The 27,139-nt window shown below is 40.8% G+C and overlaps 1 protein-coding gene across 1 annotated transcript; it reads right to left on the bottom strand.

Annotated features, from left to right (window-relative positions):
• Nucleotides 1-532: 532 nt before the first annotated feature.
• Nucleotides 533-18,839, bottom strand: MTFMT (mitochondrial methionyl-tRNA formyltransferase; the record flags this gene model as incomplete). Its single annotated transcript, XM_081101734.1, has 9 exons — nucleotides 533-1,511; nucleotides 3,090-3,172; nucleotides 3,997-4,075; nucleotides 9,533-9,624; nucleotides 11,320-11,395; nucleotides 12,847-12,949; nucleotides 14,216-14,338; nucleotides 16,657-16,866; nucleotides 18,631-18,839. The coding sequence occupies 9 exons, from the start codon at nucleotides 18,837-18,839 to the stop codon at nucleotides 1,317-1,319; spliced, it is 1,170 nt and encodes a 389-aa protein (XP_080957860.1). The 3' UTR covers nucleotides 533-1,316.
• Between the last annotated feature and the right edge of the window lie 8,300 nt (nucleotides 18,840-27,139).

The raw sequence follows: 27,139 nt of genomic DNA, 5'->3' as shown, positions 1-27,139 counted from the left end.
CTTCAGTCTGCATTGTGAACTCATCATTTGGAAACGCAGATTCTGCTTTATCTCCTCTGGAAAGCCTCCATTGACTCCCTTGAGGGAGACTGAATGCTCCCATTATACCTCCATTATGGCATTTATAACTATTATATTTGCTTGTTTGCCTCCCCAGTAGATTGAAGATGCCAAAAATTATTTAATCTCTGCATCTCCAGCAACCAGCATAAAGGATAGTTACACAGAAAGTGTTCAGTAAGTAGGATGTCCATATAACCTGGAGTCCTGGTTTATGCCAGTTGTCCAGAAGTAATTATTACAAGTACTTCCTTTTATACTAATGAACATATTCTATTTTAAATGAGCAATTATATAATTGCCCTATCAATCAATAAATATTGATGATTAATGAATGGAGAGTTTAACAGTCTAGGCAGGAAAAGCTGGTATGTAAATATCCTCAAATAAAAGTTTAACAGCTGGCCCCTGTACCCCATCCTCCTCCAGAAGTGCCTGACTCTCTCAGAGACAGAGAAGATGAGTTTGCACAGACCAGATGCTCAATAACTTTTATTGTGTAAATACATTGAAAAGTGTTAGGATATTCCCACTTCAAGAAAACCTAGATGTAAAATGTGAATTTACAGTAAAGCTCAATGTGACAGATTGCCATTGTCTGTTCACTACTTGATGGGAACTAGGTAGCAGAGGAATTTAAATAACTGACTTCACTACTTGCTGAAAAGCAGAAATGCAGATTACTCCTGCATGAAAACCTGGTCAGAGTACATAAATTTTAAAAATGTAATAGATGCTTTTAAAGAACCTCTTCAGTATACATATGCATTATCAGTTAGTTGCACTTGCTCTTAGGGAAATATAAAATCTCCTTGACTTTGACATAAATAAAATTTTTTTTTAAAGTTTCTTTTGTTATTCAAGTAGAAAAGTTGTGTGGGTTTTTTTTTTTTTTTAAATTGTTTTCAGAGAGGAAGGAAGAGGGAGAGAGATAGAAACATCAATGATGAGAGAGAATCATTGATCGGCTGCCTCCTGCATGCCCCACACTGGGCATCAAGCCCACAACCCAGGCATATGCCCTGACCAGGAATTGAACCGTGACCACTTGGCTCAATCACTGAGCCACATTGCCCAGACTAGAAAAGTTTTTAACTATTGTTAAACAAAAAGCAGGAAGTGAGGTAATTAATCTTTTGGATAATCTTCTCTTCTCCAACAGTGTCATATTCCTTGAAAATCAAAGTAATTCCTTATGAATAAGGCTTTTAATAAATTACAAATATGTAATAGGTCTTATCTATCTTCTTTCTAAATTACTTAGTGCACTGTTGCATAGCAACAATTTTTTCCCCCCGCTTCTTTGTTGGAAGTCTGAGAGTCTGAAATCTGCATTGACTTGGATGAGCTTGGGAGTTTTTCTGGTGCCAGGGGTGCAAATATCCATTGTAGAAATCAGCAGCTGTTAGTGTTTTCTTGAGCATCACTGACCGAACACCAATCCAGCCACCCTAAAGGGCAAAAGATAAAGAGTGAATATGAAGTAGTAGTAAAATGAAGTAAATTGTAGTTTATAAAACTTTATCATGAAAACAAATAAACCAACCAAAACACTTTTACTAAATGCTTAGCTGCAAAGAGCACTGTAACGTATACGATTCTTTGACTCTGAAAGTTTATTATCAAGGAGTGATAACAAATGTATAGTCTGTATAAACCTACTTAAACATAGAGGGGCAGAATAAAAGGTATGTTTGCATGGTGCTTTATAGTTTTCAGAGTGTGTCCATGCTTCTTATTATGACTGGTTATCAGAATACAAGCACTCTAAAAAGCAGACAGATCCAATACTATCCACAGAGAAAACTGATGCCAGACAGTGTGAGTGATTGGTCTGAGGTGACACAACTGGTGGATCTCAAAGTCACATCTGCAGACAACACCAGCTTCTTCTATGAGAGCAAACTACAGACCCAGCCAAGGACAAGATATATGCACCCAATGTTATTCCAGAATAAGTTGAAGAGACATGAAGGGAGGTTGACGCAGGAGTTCTCTATCTACAGTCTGTGTAGGTCAGATCAATCTATCATACATTTTAAACATCCCTTCGTGAGCATGAAACATCTCACATATACACCCTATGAAGGAAATGCAAGGAATGTGGAACACTTCTTAGGAAAACATCATCAATATATATAAAAGCCTAAGTGACCATTATGACCAGTCGTTATGATGTGCACTGGCCACCAGGGGGCAGATGCTCAATGAAGGAGCTGCCCCCTGGTGGTCAGTGCGCTCCCACAGTCAACCTCCTGGGGCCGGCTAGTGGCCTCGGTGTCCATTCCTTCCACGCCTGGCCAGGCAACCCTTGCTTCCTCTCCCGAACCCGCCTGGGGAAACCAGGGGTGGGTGGTGGCAGGCACGGCCCCTTTCCTAGGCTCCCTCTTTGGGGCCAGAGGCCAACTTCCTGCGCCCTGTCTCTCCCCCCAGCCAGCAGGCCCCGATCGACCCGTGGTCCCTCCCTGTCCCTCCCCCAGACCGGCAGGCAGGCCCCAATCGCCCGGCCCTTATCGGCCCTGATTGCTGGCCAGGCCTCGGGACCCCACCCATGAATGAATTGGTGCACCGGGCCTCTAGTTATCTTATAAAACAATAATGGTTTCAAAGTCGTTTTAAATTGTTAGAAATCTGTCTAACCACCGTTGAACAGTAGTAAAAGCAATTAGGACACATGCACTGTAGTTCAGCTAAATACTTGGATAGGACTATCTTTTATGATAGTCATATTAACAAGATAAAAAGAGCTTGTTAATTAAATTGGTTTACTTAGCATATACAAATTTCTTCAAAAAGAAGCACTTTGGTTACTGAATTTTCTTTCATTGTTTGAGTAATAACAATGCCTTGGAAAAACTTCATCACTTTAAAAAAATTACATGAGATTCTACTATTTGTTAAGAAAAACTGTCCATTGCCTCAATCTGATAGACAAGCAGTTCAGTGAAGTCCCAACTAAAAATGATAAATGATACAAACTATAAATTCAGTAAAACAAGTATGATAATTTTAAACTAAAGGAAATGTACCTTGCAACAAACCAGAAGTTTTTGTGACTGTTTGTGGTATATTATGGATCCTGGAATAACAGCCTGTCCTGTTAATTTTGGATCTAAAGAATGGAGGGGGTGGGGACATGAGAGAGTGAAAATAATTACACTTCATTATGCTTCTTAAAGATTAAATCATCTTGGGAGGCGGCACTAATCTAGAGAGGACTCATTTGCTGATGACCTGACTCTGTAACCCAAACTTACAATGGAGCCACAGTACTTCGTGTGTACCTTGAACCCAAACGCAAGCTTTCCATACACATAAGCTATGAGTCCTTTACCCAGTCTCTCAAAGGTCAACCTAAAAATGCGGAATCCAGAAGTTTTGACCATTTGGGGGAAATAACTAGCTACCAGTGGAGAAATATACAGGATCTTAGCTGGCCCCTTCATCCATGACCAAACACATACCAATTCCTAGATTTCTGGGGAACCCCGACTCTGAACTGCACCAGCACCCGCTGTGGCTCACACTCCTCAGTCCACACTGGGAGGGTACTAATGGGCCTCAGAACAGGCCTGTATTGTGAAATGGCATACCTTGGCCCAACAGCTCCCTGAGCGTCTCAGACATTTTCATTATATTCACCAGAATGAAATTAACCAAGTCAATTTGCACCCCCTGAAAAACTTAGTGTAGGAAATCACAGAGCTTAAAAAGGGATAGTACCATGCTCTGCCTACTTCCCAGGTTCCTGTGATGACTAAATGAGAAAATACATGTGAATGGACACTAAATGAATGTAAAATATTATCATTATTGAACCCAAACAAACTAAAAGAATTCCTATTTTTTGTAAATGTGACCTATGGTAAAACAGACACATTTTCAAATAGACTATAGTGAAAACATTTTCTATGTCAGCTATTCAAAAGTTAATACCAGTGAGGACTGAACGATTAACTTCTACCAAATCCAGAAGTTTAATGGTGTTATCCATCCAGAGTGTCTGTAACGGAATCTGCAAATATAATTAAAGAAGGGATGATTAAAGAAATGCCCTCAGCCCCCAAACCTTTTAACTACCATTCTGTGCCAATCAGGTCTGACTTGTCTCCCAATTACAGAGGAATTGGGAACTCAGTTTCTAAATCTTACGCAACGGAACACAGACCTTCTATATCAGTCTCCAGAATTTATAAGACCTTAACATTAAACACTATTTTAAAATCAATGTTTATATCTTTATTATTTCTAATTAAAAATATATGTACATGATAAAAATGCAAATTTTATATATGTGTGTGTGTGTGTGTGTGTATGTATGTGTGTATATATATATATATATATATATATATATACACATAGCAATTATATTAAAAATTTAGAAAATAAAACTATTCTGTACTCCCATCCCCAGAGGTAACCACTGTTAACAGTTTGGTGGATGTAATATCCTTTTTTTCCCTACCAATATTATTATTAAAAACCTAGAACATACAGTTTTATAAGGAACTTTTTTACTTAACCATAAATCATGGACTTTTCATTAGTACACACTTATCTATTTCACTCTTTTTATCTGCTATATAGTATGTCATTTTATGAATGTACCATAATTTATGAAACCAGTATCTTTATGATCAATATTCATTATTTTTAATTTTTTGCTATTATAAAATTGAAAAATGTGGTAATAGCCTGCTAGATACATGTTTGAGGACTTTTATATATTTGAGGAATTTTATACATATATATTTGAAGATAGTTATTGTGTTTTTTTAATTTTTGTTAATAGCTTCTTTTTAAAAATATATGTTTTTATTGATTTCAGAGAATAGAAGGGAGAGGGAGAAATAGAAACATCGATGAGAAAGAAACATTGGCTGCCTCCTATAGGGATTGAGCTCGCAAACGGGCATGTGCCCTGACCAGGAATAAAACCTGTGATCTCCTGGTGCATGGGATGATACCCAACCAACTGAGCCACACCAGCTGAGCTAGTTATTGTTTTTTTAATGGGCTATCTGGATTAAAAAGCATCAACATTTCACTGTTAAAATGCTGATAGAAAAAAATGACAATATATTCTTTATTAGTGATGCCGAGGAGCATTCCATATATTTACTTGCACATTTTATTTTTTATGAAAACTACCAATTTATGCTCTTTGCCCATTTTTTAATAAAACTGAGTTGTTCATCTTTGCCTATTAATTTGTGAAAACCTTTTATATTTTTAGGAAATTAGCCCTTTAATTCGAGTGTTATGAATCTTTTCCCCATTAGTTGACTTTTTACACTATTTTTTTTCATGCATAAGTTTTTTATATTTATGGAGTAATATTATCAATCTTTTCTCTCATACCTTTAGTGGTTCACGTCATGCTTAAGGAGGCTCTACCTGTAGTTCAAGATTATTAAATCTTATACAATTATTTGTGTTTTTTTCCGTCTTTGGTGGGATTTGTAAAAAAATTAAATCCCTGATCCATCTAAATGTTATTTTGATTTTAAAAGGTAGCTCTCTAATGCTAACCAGTTGTCCCAGTGCTAGTTACTGGGTAATCCATCTCACCCTTTCCTGCAATGTGAAATGCCACCTTTATTACATAATATATATCTGAAACCCTAGAACTTGATTTAAAGATGTTAATAAAATTAACACATAGCAGAAAATAAGTTCTCTCGATTTTCTGAATTAAAAATAAGTTTATTTTCAGACTGTGTAGCTTGATCTCATGTCATAGGTGAAGAAAACGAGGCCCAGGAAAATGCAGCTATTTCCCCAAGGTTAGACACAGCTAGCTAGTAGCAAAGCCGAGGATCAGAATCCATGTTTTTTCATCCTCAGCTCAGTGCTCTTTTTATGAGATCCCTTAAAGAAGACATTTACTTTTTAGAAGAGTTAAGTGGTTGCAAAGATTTGAACATTAAATTTAAAATATTAAATTTGAAGAAAAGTTCATAGTGTTCATATTCTTAGATATGACACGTTTTGGTACAGTATTCTCTTTTATAACTTGCTGACACATTTTGCTTCACTCATATTGCTTCCAATAGAAGTTTTTTCATGTGTGTAACCTTTTTCTTTCAAAGAACTCAAAATACTTTAGAAACATGCTTACTGACTAAAAAGAGGTTTATATATACTGAGAGCTATGAATATGTTAGAAATATAATAAAAATATACAGCTCTTTTTTAAAATTGATTTGAGAGAAACATCAATATGTTGTTCCACTTCCTTATTTATTCATTGGTGGCTTCTTGTACGTGCCCTGACCGATCAAACCCACACCCTTGGTGTATTGGGACCATAATAAAACCAAATGAGCTACCCAGCCAGGGCCCCAAAATAATTTTGATTCTTGAGGAGGTAAAACTTATCTTCATCTATCGTCAGAGCATTGCAGAAAGGAAAGGGATGGTAAAAATATAGTCATTTCAGGGTCCACCATCATTACTGTTAAAATTATATGTTTGCATAGATTTAAATTCACAGTTTATCTCCTTTGATCTTGACAGTTGTGAACGGGGTAATCAACCCCTCTTTAGCGGTAAAAAAGCAGAAGCTCAGAGAAGATAAGGGTTTTGCTCTTCATAGTAAATGGAAGCTCTAGGAATTAAATCTCACCTTCTGGCTCTTTCTACTATAGCACCAGCTTTTCTTAGTGGCGAGGAAAGGTGAACTGCAGAAATAAGGATCCTATGTAGTAATATATCTCCGTGTTTAACTTTTTGAGGAACTGTCAAATTGTTTTTCACAGCAGCTGCACCATTTTACATTCCCACCACCAATGTATGAAGGTTCCAGATTTCTCCACATCTGTGTCAAAACCTTTACTGTCTGTTTTTTAAATTATAGTGATCCTAGTAGGTGTGAAGTGGTATTTCAGTGTAGTTTTGATTTGCATTTTCCTAATGACTAAAGAAGTTGATCATGTTTTCATGGGTTTATTGGTAATTTATATGTCTTCTTGTGAGACATGTCAGATCCATTGTGCATTTCCTAATCAGGTTGTCTTTTTGCTCTAGCGTTTTAAGAGTTCTTTATATAATCTGGATACTAGATCTTTATTAGATGTATGTTTTACAAATGTTTTCTTCTGTTCTATAGGCTGCCTTTTTTTAAATTTTTTTTATTAGTTAAGGTATTACAAATGTGTATAGGTTGCCTTTTCATTTTCTGGGAATGTTTTTTGAAGCCCAACTGTTTCTTTTAATCCTCACCTGAGGATATGCTTTTATATTGTTTTTTGGGAGAGAAACATTGATCAGTTGCCTCCTGTATGCGCCTAGACCAGGGATAGAATCCACAACCTAGGTATGTGCCCTGACTGAGGATCAAACCTGCAACCTTTTGGTGTACAGGACAACACTCCAATCAACTGAGCCACCTGGCCAGGATGAAGCCCAACAGTTTTTAATTTTCAAGTCCAATTTCTCTATTTTTAGTTTGGCTGCTTATCCTTTAGGCAAGATATCTAAGAACCATTGTCTAATTCAAAGTCATTAAAATTTACCCTTGTTTTCTTCCAAGAATTTTATAGTTTTAGCTCCCACATTTAGGTCTCTAATCCATTTTGAGTTCATTTTTTATATATAGTATGAGGTAGGACTCCAAATTCATTTTTTTGATTGTGAATATCCACTTGTCCAAACTCCATGTGGTGAAAAGACTATTCTTTCCCTATCAAATTGTCTTGGTACCCTTACAAAAAACTAATTGAACACAAATGTATGGGTTTATTTTCGCCTCTCAATTCTATCCCACTGAGCTGTATAGCTATGTTTGTCAGTACCACACTTGATTACTGTAGCTTTGCAGCAAGTTTTAAAATCAGGCAGTGTGAGTCCAACTTTGTTCTTTTTTTCAAGAATTTTTGGCTATTCTGGTCCTCCTGGGATTTGGTATGAATTTTAGAATCAGCTTGTCAATTTCTGCAAAGAAGTTAACTGGGATTTGTATAGTAATTGTGTTGAATCTGTAGGTCAATGTGGAGAATGGTACCATCTTAACAAAACTGTCTTCCAGTCCATGCACACAGAGGTCTTTACTGTTTACCAGCTCTAACATTTGGGGGGGGGGGGGGGGATTCTTTGTTTTTCTCTATCTAAGATCATGCCATCTGCAAATAGAGGTAGTTTTACTTCTTCCTTTCCAATCTGGCCCCTTGTATCTTTTCCTTGCCTAACTGCGCTATTACCTCCACTACTGAATAGCAGTGGTGATAGTTCTCTTGCTCCTGATCTTAGGCGGGGAAAGCTTTCAGTTTTTCACTATTAAATATGTTAACTGAGGGTTTTTTGGTAGATGTTCTTTATCAGGTTGGGAAAGTTCCCTTCTATTCTTAGTTTATTGAGCATTTTTTAAAAATCAGTAAGGACACTGGCCTGGCCAGGATGGCTTAGTGGTTGAGCATCGACCTATGAACCAGGAGGTCATGGTTTGATTCCCAGTCAGGGCACATGCTGAGGTTGCAGGCTTGATCCCCAGTAGGGGTGTGCAGGAGGCAGCCAATCAATAATTCTCACGATTGATGTTTCTATTTCTCTTTCTCTCCCTCTCTGAAATCAATATATATATATAAATAAATATAAAAGAAAAAGACATTGGATTTTGTCAAATGTTTTCCCTGCATCTATTGAGACAATTCTGTGGCTCTTGTCCATTATTCTATTAGTATGGTGTATTGCTTTGATTGATTTTTGTATGTTGAATCAATCTTGCATTCCTTGGATAAATCTCACTTCATCATAGTGTATAATCCTTTTCCATATGTTGTTTGATTCAGTATGTTAATTATGTTGAGGGGTTTTGCCTCTATATTCATAAGGGATATTGATTTTTAGTTTACTTTTCTTGTAATGTCTTTATCTGGTTTTGCCTCTGCTTGGAATGCTCTTACTGATCTCGGCATGGCTGGCTCCTTACTGTTTTTCAGATCTCAGCTTAAATATTAGTTCAGAGGTCTTCCCCATCTAGCTAATCTAAAATAACCTCCAGTTAGTCTATCCTTTTAAAATTTTCATCAAAGAACTTACCACACTATCTGATATTTTCATTTACTTGCTTATTTGTTGTCTTCCCACATCATTTTATCTATAGTACCTGGGATAATGCCTGACATAATATGGGCGTTAAATATTGTTTAATGAATGAATAAATAATAGCAGATATCATTTAATGAGTACCTCCTCTGTGCCATATACTGTAATCTGGTCATAATAGATGCTTTATATATATTATATCAGCCCTAATTTTCTGAAGAACAAACTAAAGATCAGAGGTTACTTAATGTTACTGACCTAAAGTGGTTAAAATGATATATTTTATGTTATATGTATTTTACCACAATAAAAAATGAATTTCAGAACTTTTAAGGTTTAGTTTATGAGACTCATTCCTAAATAAAAATATTTTGAAAGTGAAGTACACACAAAATTGAGTAAAACTGTATTCTGACTTCCAACTTACTATACTTCCAATGGCACGATGAAGTCTGAATATTTCCTCTGAAGTTTGTTCCTCCCATTTTATACAGCTGGTACGAGCAGAAATCTTAGGGGCTACAAGATAAAGCCAATGGCAAAAATGAATAGCAAGTTCAGTGTCCATGAACTGATAACTACTGATACTGAATAATAGATACAAGATTAATTCGTTACATTATTTTCTCAATTTTTGTATATGTTTGAAATTTTCCATAATACAAAATAAAAATAAATAAATTATGCAGGTACTAGAAGAAAACATGGGTGAATTTCTTTATAACCTAAGTATAGAAAAAAATCCTCTAATTCAAAATTCAAACGCAATTAAAGAAAAGGATCATAAATGTGACATAAAAATAAACTTTTGCAAGACAAAAAGAAATGCCATAAGTCACGCATTGAGGGGCATGAAGGAGGCAGCCAGTCAATGATTCTCTCTCATCGTTGATATTTCTATCTCTCTCCCTCTTTTCCTCTCTGAAATCAATAAGAAAATATATATTTTTTAAAAGTAACATGGAAGGAAGAAATAGTGGAGGAATTAATTACTATAGATTAAAGAGAATAAAGGGACATAACAACTAATTACAATTGGATCTCAGTTTGAAAAATATACAGCATAAAATGTTTTTAGACAATTAGGAAAATTTAAATATGGATTGGATATTAGATGCTATTGTGAAACTGTTCATTTTTCACGATGCATGCTAACGTGTTTAGGGATGAAAGGTCATGATGCATACTTCCAAATGGTTAAGCAGAAATTAAAATACATATACTAAACAAACACACATTTAGAGAAAAAAAAGGAAAATATGGCCAAACACTAATAATTGTTGACTCTGGGTTACATAGATAGTCAATCTTTCAACTTATCTCTGTGTTTGATACTTTTCAACATAAAGAGTAGAGAAAACATGTCTATTCTTTCATGAAACTGCATGTTAACAGGGAGAGGGAGACCTTACCAACCATTCTTTTTTTAAGTATATTTTATTGATTTTACAGAAGAGGAAGAAAAAGGGATAGAGAGTTAGAAACATCAATGAGAGAGAAACCGATCAGCAGCCTCCTGCACGCCCCTTACTGGGGATGTGCCTGCAACCAAGGTACATGCCCTTGACCGGAATCAAACCCAGGACCCTTCAGTCCGCAGGCTGACGCTCTATCCACTGAGCCAAACCAGTTAGGGCAACCAACCATTCTTTAGAAAAGGACATACAAGTGGGCATTCAACCTTTAGTCAAAATTAAGAGAAATGTGCAAATGAAGAAGTCAAAGTGTTCAGATGCTTATCAAGTCCAACAAAACCCTTTGCCCTGATCAGGTAGCTCAGTTGGTTAGAATGTTGTCCTGATATAGCAAGGTTGTGGGTTCAATCCCCAGTCAGGGTACATACAAGAAGCAACCAATTAGCCTGACCGGTGTGGCTCAGTAGTTGAGCATCATCCCATGCACAAAGAGGTGTACAGTTCGATTCCTGGTCAGGGCACATGCCTGGGTTGTGGGCTAGGTCCCCAGTATGGGGTGTGCAGGAGGCAGCCGATCAATCAATGTTTCTATTTCTCTCCCTTCCTTTCTCTAAAATTAATAAAAACATATATTTTTAAAAATCAACCAATGAATGCGTAAAGAAGTGGAACAACAAATCCATGTTTCTCTCTCTGTCTCTCTCTCCCTCCTTGCCTCTCTCTAAAAATCAATAAAGAAAAAGAAAAAAGACAAAGGAAACCTATGGGAGGGATAAGAGTCTCTATAGCTTTCACTTACCATGTGTCACCCCCTCAGTTGGCTGCTGCCTTCCATTCTTCAAACTTTCAGGCAAATTTTTCAAAACTGAAATAAGCTAAAAAAGGAGAGCAATATATTCAAGATGAAAAGAACAAAAGCAGAAATATATTACAACTCAGTATCATGAAATTACTATCTATAGCTTTAAATGCTGTGTGGCAGGTAAGGTAGTAAATTGGTCCAAGCTGTGAGCACACGTGTCTACTCAGTGGGGATTCAGTAGAGGTGCTGCTCTCTGTAGAGTGCAGGTCATTGATGTGCTTCCAGTGAATGCTGAGCTTTGACTGGATGTGCAAGCTTTCAGGATCAGGACAGACTATGCTCGGTTATCCACACTCTCACCCTGCAGGGAGGAAGGCAGTGGAGCCTCTCAGAGTGTACTCTGGGATCACATAGTTCTGGATTCAAATCCCAATTCCACTACCTACTAGCTGTGTCATTGTGGAAAAGTTACTTTACTTGTCTGTGATCTTCAGTGGCATCATCTGTAAAACAGTCACCAGCAAGAGCTACCTCAAAGTTTGTTGGAAAAGTAAAAAAAAAATAAGTCTATAAAGTATCCTGGCACACAAGTCAGTGCTTAATAAATGACAACCACTATTATAGTAGCATTTCCAAGGTGAGTGCCTGGAATAGGACACCATCTATATAGTTGGGGGAAAAGTTTCCTTCTATAGAAAATTAACTAGTTCATATGAAAATCATTAATTTGGTTATTAAGCATTTACACAGACCCTACTGTATACAGATTCAATGACCTATACAAAGCCATGGAGTTCATGTATAGCTGGGGGTCAGCAGAATTCCAGCGCATATGGATGCAAATGACTGGAACACAGGCACAGAAGTGCTTGGAGGGAAGCCACGAGTCACTCAGGAAATTCGGATGAGACTGAGGAGAGTGAAATTGGGAAGGATAGTTTAAAGCAGCGGTTCTCAACCTGTGGGTCGCCAACCTGTGGGTCGCGATCCCTTTGGGGGTTGAACTACCCTTTCACAGGGGTCGCCTAAGACCATCGGAAAACACATATATAATTACATATTGTTTTTGTGATTAATCACTATGCTTTAATTATGTTCAATTTGTAACAATGAAAATACATCCTGCATATCAGATATTTACATTACGATTCATAACAGTAGCAAAATTACAGTTATGAAGTAGCAACGAAAATAATTTTATGGTTGGGGGTCACCACAACATGAAGAACTGTATGAAAGGGTCACGGCATTAGGAAGGTTGAGAACCACTGGTTTACGCCTTGCTGTGAAACTATGACCCACATAAGATCACGTGTTTCATTTGAAAACCTTTATTAAATACCCAAACTGTGTAAATTCTCAGACACACATGAGACCATAAATGCCATGTTAATTTTTAGGAAGTCAGGGATAGAAATCACTCTTAAAGAATTAAAACCATATATCATAAAATTGTTCTTCTTATCATAACCACTTAGGAAATCTACTAAGTGAATAAAAGCAGTGTGATATCGAGAAATGTACCATGTTGGCCCCCAGTCTTGACAGCACTACTTCCAATTCCTTTGCAGTGCTCTTGGGGGGCACAGGAATGGTTTCCTGTTTGAGAATTGGACCTACATCAAATCTACAAAAAAAAAAATAGTAATGTGATTACTGACAGTTTCTTTCAATCAAAATGTCTGTCTACATGAGCGTTTACACACTACCAGGACAGTTTAACCTTGGCCACAAATTTGACTGTTAGCAATTAGCAAAGATAAATGTCAGTTTGAAAGAAAGGTGAGTAAAATCTGGCCTATACTTAGATTTTAAATTTATTTTTCTTAATGGGTAAAAGTATAAAGTTGCATATCAGGGGTTTGATTGCAATTATAGATAATTCTATCATTAGTAATAAATACTATGAAAAAAAATCTCTATTTATATAATGACATCATAGAGCAAAGAATTTCTTTTCCAAGGAAGTACAATAAAAATATTCCTAATTATTTCTTTCTATATTTCCTTTCTCAAAGGACAAGAGTTTTGCCTAGATTATAATCACTGTTGATTATAAGTAGGTGCAAGTACATTTGCATTCCCACAAGTCTTATATTTTACATCAAGCTCTGAAATACTGGCCATTAGTTTTTATTAGAAATATGCTTTACTTTGAATATTTAACTTTGTAGACCTGTTAATTCTATTTTTAACCTATAAGTTTTAGTAAAATGTTTATTATGAAAAATCACAAACATTCACAAAAACAGTGAATAGTCTAATGAATCACCATATATACATTACCCAGATTTTAGAATTATCCAAGTTTTGACACTCCCCCCACCCTTTTTCTGAATTAAAGCAAATCCCAGATATTGAGTTGTTCTTCTGAACTTGTGAATTATTAGTTTCTATGGGGACATAAGGTGACAACTGGCAGAGTCTTAATGCATTCCTGAAGCAGTTGTAAATAATTATTTCTTGGACTGCAGGTATAATAAAAAATTAAATGTTTAAGAAAATTATTGGTATACAATATATTCTTATGTCAGGTTCCAAAACATTTTTGACCATAGTTTTACTATAGAAACCAGGGCCAGTAGAACCAAGATTCATAGCAACTACTATACAAAAATCCATTTCTCATTTACATAACATCTTTTCTAAAAATCCAGTTGCTAATAATATATTTCAATTATCAAGTTAAAAATGTCACAAGGGCATGAATACCAAAACACTATGGCTTATGTTAGAAACCAGGAAAAAACAGAAAAAGTATAAAAGCAAAGGAAGGACTCTGGAGTTGGAGAAATTAGAGCATCATCCATTCATCCATACCCAGCCCCTCCAATGAACTGATCAACATTCAAAATCACCAAGAAAATCTCAAGAAAATAAAATAAGCTCTTACCTTTTAGGCCTGATTTGCATAATTGTTACTCCAGTAATTGTGTCTCCTTGAAGCACAGTATGGATTATAGGGGCTGGACCACGCCACCTTGGGAGGCAACTGGGGTGGACATTCAATATGCCACTGAGTTAGAAAAGGCAGAAATTAGTATGCAAGTGGGTTGTGCCATTTAGTTACTGCTATCTAAACTAATATGCTACCTTTTATCATTAAACTTTCCCAAAATTTTGAAAAACTAACAGTTAAGTCCAGTCTTGTACTACTAGAACAGGGAGCCAGAGCTAAATTCACTCTACCATAAGAGACCAATGAAACTCAATTAAAAATAGAGCAAGAACAACTATTCACTGTTACAAAGATGTTGCAAAACAGCTCATGATGTGCCCTAACCGGTTTGGCTCAGTGGATAGAGCGTCGGCCTGCAGACTGAAGGGTCCCAGGTTCGATTCCGGTCAAGGACATGTACCTTGGTTGTGGGCACATCCCCAGTGGGGGGTTGTGCAGGAGGCAGCTGATCGAGGTTTCTAACTCCCTCTCCCTTTCTCTCTGTAAAAATTCAGTAAAATATATTTAAAAAGGCTGGTGAGGCCTTGGCACCAGTGGAAGTCCTTCCCCTTGAGTTGGGCTTGCCTGCCTGGCCCCCAATATTTCAAAAATCAAAACACAAAACAAAACAAAAAAAACCAACAAAACCAGCTCATGATGTTTGGGAGTTTTTAAACAACAACAAAAAAAATGCATTTTTTTTTTTTACTATATGAGAACCACTCAAACCCTGTCATGCATCTCAGATAGTTTAGTTACATAATTACCCTCACTTCTCTTGGTTTGCAATTAGATGCCTAAAACAAGCTTCTTTTAGTACCATCACCTTCACTGTTTATCCCAATACTCCTATCAGCCATTAATGAGCAAGTTAAATAATTTGCTGATCTGTCATTAGTTTAATGTCTCCCATGAGTATGCACTTGAGAATGTGTGACTATGGGTCTTATATTGTAAGTTTCACTGTTCAGCTCAGTCTTACTCCTTCAACAAATATTAACTGAGCATAATGCATGTGCTGGCAATGTGCTAAGTGCTGCAGATATAAGCAACAGTGAACCAACCTGTCCTCAGGGAGCTTATGTGACAATGTGAGTGGAAGATAAGCAATAAAAAACAGAATATGTAAAAAGTTTGTCAGTGGTGCTAAGGGCTATGGAGAAAAATAAAGCAGAAAAGGGGATAAGACTATTGGGTGGGAGATTACAATTTAAATAGTGGTTTAAGAAGGCTTTACCAGTAAGAAGACACTGGGCAGAAACATGAGAAGGTAAAGGAATAGCCATGCAGATATACAGAAGAAAAGCTTTCCAGGCAGAGGGAACACTAGGCACAGTACAAAGGTTTTGAGGAAGGTAAATGCTGGCGAGTTCAAGGCACAGCAGAGGCTACTGTGGCTGGAGTGGGGTAAACCTGAGGAACAGTACTAGGAAATGAGCCCAGAGAGCCAGCAGACCAAACCAAGTAAGCCGGTCCTCACAGGCCTTTAGTTTTTGAGTGAGATGGAAAACCACCAGAGAACTTTGAGCAGTGACTGGTCTGACTTATGCTTTAAAAGCATCATTTTGGCTGCTGGGTTAGTAAAAAAGTGAGAGGGCCAACGACAAAAGTAGAGGCCAATTAGGAAGCTACTGCAGTACAACAGGTGAGTGGCCAGAGTGGAAATGATGAGACACAGACTCCAGACAGATGTCAAAGGCGGAGCCAGTAGTATTTCCAGATGGATTAAACGTGTGGTGTGAGATAAAGAATTAAGAATGACTCCAAGGTTTGGGAGCTAAGCAACCAGAAGGCTGGCGGTCCCATCTGCTGAGATGAAGATTTTGGGGAGGAGCAGATTTTGGGCAAAAGTTCAGGAATATAGTTCTGGACCTTTCAAATGTTGGATGTCTACTAGACATCCAAACAGGGCTGTGGAGGAGGCAGTGGGCATTAGGGACCTGGAATTCTGGGAGAGATCTGAATTGGCGGGACACATTTGGGAGTTGTCAGCATATATATGAAATTTTAAAAAGTTTTTATTGATTTTAGAGAGAGAGGAAGGGGGAGATAGAAACATGGATGAGAAACATCATTTTTGTGGCCTCTTGCACGCCCCCTGCTGGGGATGGAGCCTGCAGCCCTGACCGGAAATACCCTGCTGACCTCCTGGTGCATGGGTTGCCGCCAACCACCTAGCCACAGGGGCTGGGCAGCATATATATAAAATTTAAATGAGGGTGCGTGAAAGAGCATCATTCATTTTAACAATTCATACCATTAATAAAATGTTTTATTTTAAGAGAAAATACTAAAGAAAGAGCAATTAGAGTTCAAATTATTGCATTTTGTAAATACCAGGTCTATACATAAAGACCAAGGTCTCTCTACTATATTTCCTTATAAATAAAACTTACTAGGGAAATTTAAGAATAAGAGCCTCACTCAAAAGTCGGCCAAATGAAGCGACCACTCCAACATCATATTCTCCAGATCCGACATCTGGCCACTCGTACACGGGCAGCTGCGACTGGACAGCATACTGCTTCACTGGCAGTCCTTTTGGTGATGGGGAAGGCACCGTGACTACCTCCAACTTTTCGATTAACTCTTCTTCTTTGTTGTCCCTAAATTGTAAAGATTGGAAGAAAATATGACAGTATTAAGACAATGACAGTATTAAACTATTTCACACACCTCTACAGTATTTTTATGATTACATTCATGAGCAACTGAGAGACCGAGTTTTCACTTTTAATGAATTTTAATTATTTTAAGTTTGGAGAGCTACATGTGGCTACTGACTACTGTTTGGACAGCATGGCTCTAGAAATATACAGAAACATATATAGTACAGACATTTTAAACAACTGGGATAGTACATATGCTGCTCCATATTTTGTTTCTCCCTCTTAACACTATCTATGCTATTATGGGAGTCTTTTGGAAAAGATGGGTTAATTATGCATTTGCTAATTTATGCAACGAACATTTCTAGAATAAGAAACTAAAAGCAGTGACTGTCTCTGAAGGGAGGGACTGGGGGATAAACACTTGGGGGGGGGGGGACAAGAATGTATTTCTTGGGCATCATTCCATGACAGTACATACAGTACTACCTCATTCTTTTTATCTGCTGCATAGTACTCCAGTGCCCAGAGGGGCCGCTCATTGGTTTATTTAGCAGGTATTGCATCACATGTTGAGTTCTGAGGAGTATCAGAGGGCCCCAAAAGAGCAGGAGTAATGAGCCACCAAGTGAGGACCAGCAGAAGGGCCAGGATATTGCAGTAAGAGATGTGGGAGGCAGTACGGGAAAACAGCACGTGGAGAGTACAGTATGTGGGGTAAGCAAAGGGAGCAGGTGTGAAGGGAGGGTTTCAAGGGGTGTGTGTGAAGGGAGAAATATGATACACCGGGATTGAGGGAGTCAATATGAGGGGCTGCTGTGAAGAGCATGTGGGGAAGGCCTGACGGAGATGACAGAAACGAGCGGGGAGAGCAGGGAAATATAAAATGGAGCCGTATACATGGGTATAGGCCCCACATATCATGAACTGTCGGGACAGGCTGGATCGCAATTTTTTTTTTTCTTCTAGTAAACAGTATTTGCTAACTTTTAAAAATACTAAATATATACCTAAGCGTTCTGCTTTATAGATTTACTCATCTGGACCTGCTTTTTGGACTATGTCCTCATTCAGCCCCAGATATCTAGGCCCAGTTGTATACAGGAAGGGGGTGGGGGGCAAAGGAGTAAGACAGGGGTGTGCAGGGGATGCCTGCGCCCGTGAAGACGCCCAAGGGACTTGAGGTACAAATTAGAGGAATCCGAGGAGGTGGAAAGGGGAGGACTTGAAGTCACAGCATATTAGTCCCGTGAGCTCAGATGAGGACCTTAGGCAATCAGTGGTTCTCAACCTTCCTAATGCCGCGACCCTTTAATACAGTTCCTCATGTTGTGACCCAACCATAAAATTATTTTCGTTGCTACTTCATAACTGTAATGTTGCTACTGTTATGAATCGTAATGTAAATATCTGATATGCAGGATGTATTTTCATTGTTCGCGACCCACAGGTTGAGAACCGCTGGCTGAGCTCCGATTTCTCCGCGCGCAACCAGGCAGGACGGTGGTCGGGCTGGACGGAAGTGATGCCCGCAAAGCGGGTAGCGCTCGGAGCACGAACGGACCGGGCCTGGAGTGCGGGGTGCAGACCCGACAGTCCCCGGCGGGTGCGGCGCAACTTCCGGGCGCCGGATTCGCCGCGATCCGGGCCCACACGCCCCGGGCGCCGCCGCTTTCCCCAACGGGGTTCCAAACCGTAGGGCCGGCAGCAAAGGCTGACCTCGGCGCCTTCGGCTGCGCCCCCCGAGCCCCGCCCCGGTACCTGGCGGCGTGCAGCGCCCGCAGCGCCTCGCGGGAGAACTGGTCGGTGCCGAAGAAGAGCACCCGCCAGGGCGGCTTCTCGCGGACGCGGGTGCCCCGGCCGTCCTCCCCGCCGAGCCCGGCCAGCGCTCGCCACTGGGGGAGCGGCCTCCGGCCCCCGCCGCCTCCCACGGGCCGGGGCCCCCAGCAGCGTCGCACCAGCACCCTCATCGCCTCTGGGCGGCCGCCCTGCGCAGGCGCGTCGGGCTGAGCGCAAGCGAGCGGGGCTCGAGGGGCGGGGCCGGAGGAAACCGAGGGGCGGGGCCTGCTGGTCCGAGGCGAGGCCGTTCGTGTTGGAGGTATTTGCCGGTTCAAGAGTCCCCGTGATTTTTTATTGCATGTATTAGCACGATTTATCTAATCTCCCCCAAGAACTCTTTCTGGAACAAGTCATGTGTTTTCACACAATGAAATCTCATTTATTGCCGTCATTCTGTGTCATTTTCTCAGCCATGATAACTAATATTTACTGCGTATTTAATATGCCACGCTCTGGCTACGCATTTTGATTAGTTCCGCTAACCCTCATATCATTCGTACCAGGTAAATATTATTGCAACCATTATAACTGAAGAGCATGTGAGGCTCAGTGAAGTTAGGTAATTACCTAAGGTCCTCACAGCTGGTCCCTGTAGTTCCAAAGCGTGGTCCTAACCTTTTGGCATTCACAGCAATCCTATGTCCTCTGAGCGTCAGTCAGAGTCCCTGTCTTGCTCCTGAGGGAAATGAGGCTCAATCACTTGCTCTGGCATTCACTCTACCCTGTGGGTTCCCTTACACACAGAGGGATACCATAAAGGAGATTTAGGGAAACTGATATCCTGGTATACCTGCTGGTGGTGGGGAGTGCTCTTAGAAGACCTCTAAGGACCTCTAGTGATTAGATTTTTCATTCCCCAGGCCCAGGCAGTGGCTTTCGCCTTGAATGTGCTCACACAGGATCCTGGCTGTAGAGAGGAGACCAGACTCCTTTCTAGCCACTCTCACCAACTTTCCCCATCACATAGAATCATACCCAGTCCGTTTTCCTAAATTATGAGCTCTGAACATCCCGGCTCCCATGTCTTTGTTCACGTTGTCCTTCCTAGATGCCCTCCCCACCTTCCTGCTTTCTAAATGCTGTCACACATTCTTCAATGCCAAGTTTAGACATTCTCCCCTGAGCTCTTGCCTGTATGGAGTTGATGTCGTTCTGATGCGTCCTCTTAATGCTCCGTGGGGACCTCTGCTTCTCACACAGTTTGGAGTTATCGAGGGAAGTTGCTAATGTGTGCACAAACATGGATACATTCACCTGTGTGTTGAATAAAAAAGAGAGCGGCAAGAGGAAGGGAGAGACTATTTCCAGTGATCCGCTCACCTGATCTGATCATATATGAGCAGAGTGAGATGGGACCCCAAACCTTCTATTCTTTCAATGGAGTTCTCTTTCAGAATCCTGTCTTAGGGCAAGTGGAATGTGATTCTAATATTAGAAAATGGTCTTATCCCATACAACATGACCTATAAACACAACTAAAATAGTCATTTGGGTTTTCATCTTAGACCGAGCTGCTGTCTGAAGTGTAACTATCTGTATTTATGTGAATATCCCTTCTCTCCTTGAGTTAGAGGGCCTGCATTATGCTACCTTTAATTTTCAGCGTCCTAGTTCTTCACAGCTGTCCCCTAGAGCAGCCTGGAGCTGTTCACAGCGCCCTCTGCCAACCACACAGCGACTGATAGAAACCAGAAGGCTGAGAGGAGGAAAGGATTTTGTAGGATGATCACAGTTCATTTGTCATCAGACACACTTGGATCTGCCACTTATCAGCCACGTGACCTGGGATAATAAATACACTGAGCCTCAGTTTCCCGAATTGTAAAATGGGGATGGTACTACTATTGTACCACAGCCACCCCCGCCTGTGGTTGCAGTAGAATTCCGCTAGGAGGCGCTGCTCACCAGCCTGTCCAGTCATTGGCAGTGGGGACGTCACAAGGCGGCAGCGCTTCTGATAGGGAGTAGGCCCTCTGTGTTTCCGTAGGAAATGTCAATCCCAAATATGTCCAGTCTTTCTGTAAAGCGGGGTTGGGCTGCAAGACCACCCGCTGAGGACAGGCCGGCCACGCTGGCCATCCCACAGCTCTTACAGAAGGTGACTGCTAAGGAGGCTGTTCTGTGCAACAGACTCCCCCCACCGGGAGACTGGAATGTCTTTGGTCCCAGGGGAGAGCTAAAGAGGCAGCCCGGGTGTCCTTGAAAGGAGAGAGACCGGAGAGGCCACATGACATCTGAAGGAAGCCAGATGTGAGACCCAGGACCCAGGAGCAGGTTAGGGGTAGGAAGTACCCCTTTGCTGCTGGCAGTGGACCGAGTAAACCAAGGGGAATATAAATATCGCCCACATCCAATCCAGAAGCAGCACATATTTCTTCCTTACGGACTATGCACCTGTTAAACAAAAAAAAATTGTCATGGCAGAAAGCTTTTTAAAAAGAATGAGTTTATTAAACCAAATGCAAGCAAGAAAAAAACCAAGACCGGGGACATGAAGTCTAAATCACCAGCAGCAGGGCTCTTTATACACCAAGTAGGGGAAGAAAGACGTAAGTTGTTTTGAAAGAATTTACATTGGCTGTAGATGAAGGGAATGGGTGAAGGCGAATGGGGCTAGTTCTGGGATAGGTGCAGAGTGCAAGGAAAACACGTTTGTTCTTTAGGATTGGTTATGGGCAACAGTCTGGAAAGTTCAAGTGTAAGCAAGAAGCTTAGGCTCCTGGGGTTGTGTATGGGGGCGGGGGGTTCATTGGCTCCTGGCTATTCTCTTTAGATAAATGCAGAAATAGCCACCTGGAAGTTAATTCTAAGTTTCAACATTCAGTAATGTAAGCAATCTTTTGTTGGTTTTGCCATGCAGTTGTTAACTGATGAACCTCTTGTCTCTCTCCCTTCTACCCTCAGGACAGCTGCAATTTAATTCAGGACATCTCAGAATTTTCTCTGTGTCATTCCTATCCTAGAACTGGCTCGCTTCACCTTTTAAAGAGCCCCGTCAGCTCCAGGACAGTGGACATGTTTGTCTCCTCCATCCAGCCCTTCTTCCAAGGGTTTAGACGGTATGTCCCAGGATCTGGTCCTTTTTCTGGCTAGCATATGGCCCAATAAACCCTTTCTTTCAGAAAACCTTTTGGCCACGAAGGCCCTTGTTTAACAAAGGAATAATATCAACATGGATACAAACACTTCTGGCAACAATGATTGTGTTTGTTTTGTATGCCTACTTGCCTCCATTTATTACAAAATGTAAAAAGTGCCCTAGCCGTTTTTGGTCCGTGGTTAGAGTTTGGCCGTGGACTGAAGGGTCTTGGGTTGGATTCTAGTCAAGGGCACGTACCTCAGTTGCAGGCTCAATCCTGGCTCTGGTCAGGGCATGTGCTGGAGGCAACCAGTCGATGTGAGAGACATATCCATGTTTCTCTCTGTCTCTCCCCCTCCCTTCCACTCTCTCTCTTAAAAAAAAAGAAAGAAAGAAAAGAAAAAGGAAAAAATATCCTCGGATGAAAATTAACAACTACAACAAAAAAAGTAAAAAGTGATAAACTAGGCAAGAAACTCCTTTTTAAAGGAGACTCCTTTTTAAAATTTATTGATTTTAGAGAGAGTGAGAAAAGCGGTATAGGGGGTTTGGGGGAGGCACATCCTTTCGTTGTTCCACTTATTCATGAATTCATTGGCTGCTTCTTGTATGTGCCCTGACTGGGGAATCGAACCCCGCAGCGCTGGCATACTGGGACAACACTCCAATCAACTGAGCTACCTGGCAAGAACTACTCTTTTATATATATATATATATATTATTGATTTCAGAGAGGAAAGGAGAGGGAGAGAGAGAAACATCAATGATGAGAGAGAATCATTGATCGGCTGCCTCCTGCACGCCCCCCACTGGGGACCGAGCCCGCAACCCAGGCATGTGCCCTTGGCTGGAATCAAACTCAGGACCCCTCAGTCTGCAGGCCGACACTCTAGCCACTGAGCCAAACCAGCTAAGGCTCTTTTTTTTTTTTTTTAAACCAAGACAGATCTTTAAAAATTATCTGAGCCAAAAGGAGGGGCTTTAAAAGAAAAATTGTCCCAGTACTATATGATCTAGCTTATATGTGGAATTAAAAAAAACAACAAAACAAAACATAAAACAAAAAACACCTCACACAAATAAATGAACAAACAAAACAGAAACAGACTCATAGATGCAGAGAATAAACTGATGATTGCCAGATGGGAAGAGGGTCGGGGGGCTGGGTGAAATAGGATTAAGAAGTACAAATTGGCAGTTACAAAATAGTCATGGAGATGTAAAGTACAGTTTAGGGAATATAGTAAATAATATTGTAATATGATTGTATGATGCCAGGTTTGTACTAGATTTATCTGGGGGATTACTTTGTAAATTATACAAATGTGTAACCACTATGCTGTACACCTGAAATAATATTGAATGCCAACTGTAATTGAAAATTTAAGAAAAATAAAAGAAAGAAAAATTGCCCCAACTCTGATCTGGGCAGAATTTTTCCTTTTTAAATGATTTAATTCACAACTTCCTTCTGAAAATAAATTATGCTTTCTGGTTAAAATGCTTAGAAAAATTTCTGATAAACTTAAAAGGATTAAGATTCACCCAACTGACATCAGTCAAGAGTCTTAGTGACCTTTTAATCAAACATTCTTTTTTTAAAAAAATCTAGTCTAATCACTATTATTTAACCATTTACCCAGAGTGAATGTTTAAAGTGAGACTACCAGAGGCCTTCCCTCACAGCAGGTTTGTAATAAAGCTTTGACAATGAAATAGCCCTAACTGAATTGTCTGAAGCGTTTGCTTTAATACTGGGGCCAACTATATGCCACCTCTGTTCCCTCAAAGAATGTTGACTTGCATGTGAAAGGTGGGAGCAACAAAGTTCAAAGTAACACACAGCGCTGACTTACCCGTTGTTGGACATGCCTCAAACACATTGAGCAAGCCCTCTTTAAGACGAGGCTATTCAGAGTGCTGTTTATGGGAATGACTAAGCTTCAATACCTCATATAACTAAAACGAAAGGCTGAGAGACTCTGATTTTATTCTGCGGTTGGACTTTGATTTATTCAGGGACTGAAGAAGATATCTGGTTATACTGTAACCAGAAGCAAGGGGTCAAAGACATAGGAAGTACTAAATATTCTGAAGAAGGGCCAATGACATAGGAAGTCTCAAATGCCATAGAGATAAGATGAATGGGATGAAGGTGGCGGCTGCAGAATGACCTTTCATGGAGATTCTGCCCAAACTTCCAATACTTTGCAAATGTTCCCAAAATGCTCCCAGCAAAATATGTATCTGTTGAAAAAGCATTGTGTAAAGATGGCTTCTCATTGGACGCCCATCCTTCCTCTCAACCACCCTATTGCAGACAGAGGCATCAGGTCAGTGCTTACGCACCAATAATTTAGGACTTAATTGCAGGATTTAATATAAAAAATTGATGCTTAGAAAAAATATGCAATTCTATTGATACCATATTATCTAACATTTAGGTTTTGTTTTGTGTTGTTTTGCCATCTTTTGTGTGTATGTGTGTTTTAAATATATTTTTATTGATTTCAGAGAGGAAGGAAGAGGGAGAGACAGAAACATCCATGGTGAGAGAGAATCATGGATCTGCTGCCGCCTGCAAGTCCCCCACTGGGGATGGAGCCCACAACCCTGGCATGTGCCCTTGACCAGAATCGAACCTGGGACCTTTCAGTTTGCAGGCTGACGTTCTATCCACTGAGCCAAACCGGCCAGGGCTGTTTTGCCATCTTAAACAAAGTGCAGTGACTGTCCTTGCACATCTATCTCTGCTCCTGTGTGTTCTCTCCTTACATCACCACTTTTAGATTTAATTTATTTTCCATGAAGTTTTCTCTACTGAGAAGAGAATGTGCCACAGGGACCTGACAGAATCATTGTTCAAATTGAATCATGACATTGATTTCTGAGTGTAAGTGATGTTTGTGAAAATGAAGATAAGAACAATCGGCTAGCCCAGGGTATGTCCACCCCTCCTGGTGTCAGCTGATGCTGAGGGCTCACCCCAGGGAGCAGACCAGGCTGACTTGGAGTACAGAGCAGTTTCTATCACCTTGAGGCCTACGGGGCTCTCAGCCCTTGTCCATGGTTCTCCCTGTTGTCTGGGTTTCCCCTCTGATAGGTTACTTGTCCATTATATCCTGTGGTCCTTCTTCTCTTTTTCCTTTTTTTCTCCTTGGAACGTGGACATAATGGCTGGAGCTGCATCAGCCATACTGAGACTATGAGGGAATCTCAGAAATCTCAGCCCTGATCTCCTTGAGTTTTTGACATTCGTAACTGGCTACTTCAGAAATTCTTATATGAGAAAATAAACCTGTATGTGTTTAAACCATTCAAATTGGGTGTTTGTTACCCAGAGCCATACGCAATATTTTTAAAAATATATTTTTAGTAGAGGCCCAGTGCACGAGATTTGTGCACTCAGAGGAGGGTCCCTCAGCCTGGCCTGTGCCCTCTCACAGTCTGGGAGCCTTAGGGGGATGTCCAACTGACAGCTTAGGCCCACTCCCCACGGTCAGACATCAGCGCTGCTGCTGGTGAGGAGGTGAGAGAGGCTCCCACCACCGCTGGGAGCCCTGCTCAGGGCTCCTCCTCTGGGAGCGCACTGACCACCTGTTGTTCCACTGTCTTGTTGATTTGCATATTAGACTTTTATTATGTAGGATTAATTTCAGAGAGGAAGGGAGAGGGAGAGAGAGATAGAAACATCAACGATGAGAGAAAATCATTGATCAGCTGCCCCCTGCACACCCCCTACTGGGAATTGAGCCCACAACTCAGGCATGTGCCCTGATGGGGAATCAAACCGTGACCTCCTGGTTCATAGGTTGATGCTCAACCACCGAGCCAAGCTGGCCAGCCATACACTATATTTATCTGATGTGAAAGAGTTCCCTGACAGGATGACATATAAGCTGAAACTGGAAGAATTATGAAGTGGCAGATATTAGACTAACAGGGAAAAACCAAAAGCCCTTTCCACTCCACTCCACTGCTCATTGCCCACCACATTCCAGGCAGTGGGACAGGGGACTGGAGATGTTAGGGAAGGAGATTCGAAGGTAGAACTGATTTGTCCAGAGTGATATTTGAAACTATGAGGAAGGGAGAGCTTGGTGATGTGCTCTCATCTCTGTGCATATGTTTCCTTCATGGCACCTGTCAGCAACAGTCACCATTACATGATCTTCATGAGGCCAGGGGCAGTGTCTGTGATTTTCATCGCTAGCAGAATGCCTGGCACAGAATCATAGTTACTGGATAAGCGATAGCAGAGAGAACTAGGGTAAGAGGAGGGATAAAAAAGAAACAGGTAGAAGAGTGGGAAACCTGGAGTGGGACAGGCTCCCCATGATTCTCCTCCAAAGCAGACAGGGAGAATCCTGGTCAAGGGGTCACTTGGGGACCCACACTGGAGTGACTGTCCAGCTCTCAGCCTTGCTCTCCTGGCTTCCTGATGGGCATGTGGTTTGAGCTGGTCATCCATGGCACCTTGCCCTTGGCTGAAACAACTGATCCAAAACATGGGTACATGACCCAGGTCAGGACAACTAGAACTAGAGCCCTTTGCCAGGAATTGCCAAACTGGAGTTGAGAAAAGGGACCGCTTGTCCTCCGGCTGTAAGGGTGACTTCCTACAGCTTGGTCCAGGGTCCTGGAGATGGTAGCCTCTGGGAATGAGCCTGATGTCCAGTTAGAAGCAGGGAGAGAGCTAGAGAGAGAAGAGCTGGGGATCTTCAGGCTTCTGGCTCCAGTTCTCCCTAAGGTCAGCTCCACCCTGCTCTTCCCAGTTATATGAGCCAATGGTTACCTTTTGAGTTGCTTTGTTGCAGTTAGTGTTGAGTTCCTCTCTCTTGAAATCTACCCATTGCCTTTCTCTTCAAAATCCACCCTGAATCTGACCACTTCTCACCATTTTCACAGCCACACGCTGGTCCAAACCACCACTGTCTCTTGCCTGGCTGAATGCAACAGCCTCCCAATAGGTCTCCCTACTCCTCCCCACCCAGCAGGCCAGTGATTTTACATAAATGTCAATCAGATCATGTCACTTCCCTGCCTACACCCTCCGGTGGCTTCTCATTACATCCAAATGCCTTACCCTGTTTTACGAGGCCCTACAAGGTCTGCCTCCGTCTGCCCTCCAGCTTTATTCTATGCCACTTCCCCTCATCGCCCTGCTTCAGCCCAGTGCCCTCAGTGCCCTCCTTTTCGTTTCTCAAGCTCATTGTGCCCAGTATCTCTTCAGTGCCTTTGCACCTGCTGTCCCAGGTCCTTGTCCTTCAGTTTGTACAGGAATACAGCAATCATAGCTCTCCTACCCCATCTCTTTCTATACCATTTTGTTGTTTAAATTATTCACAGAAA

Source organism: Myotis nattereri (assembly GCF_964212035.1).
Source record: "Myotis nattereri genome assembly, chromosome: 1".
In the NCBI taxonomy this organism is placed as follows: Eukaryota; Metazoa; Chordata; class Mammalia; order Chiroptera; family Vespertilionidae; genus Myotis; species Myotis nattereri.
This window is presented reverse-complemented; position numbering and strand designations above follow the sequence as displayed.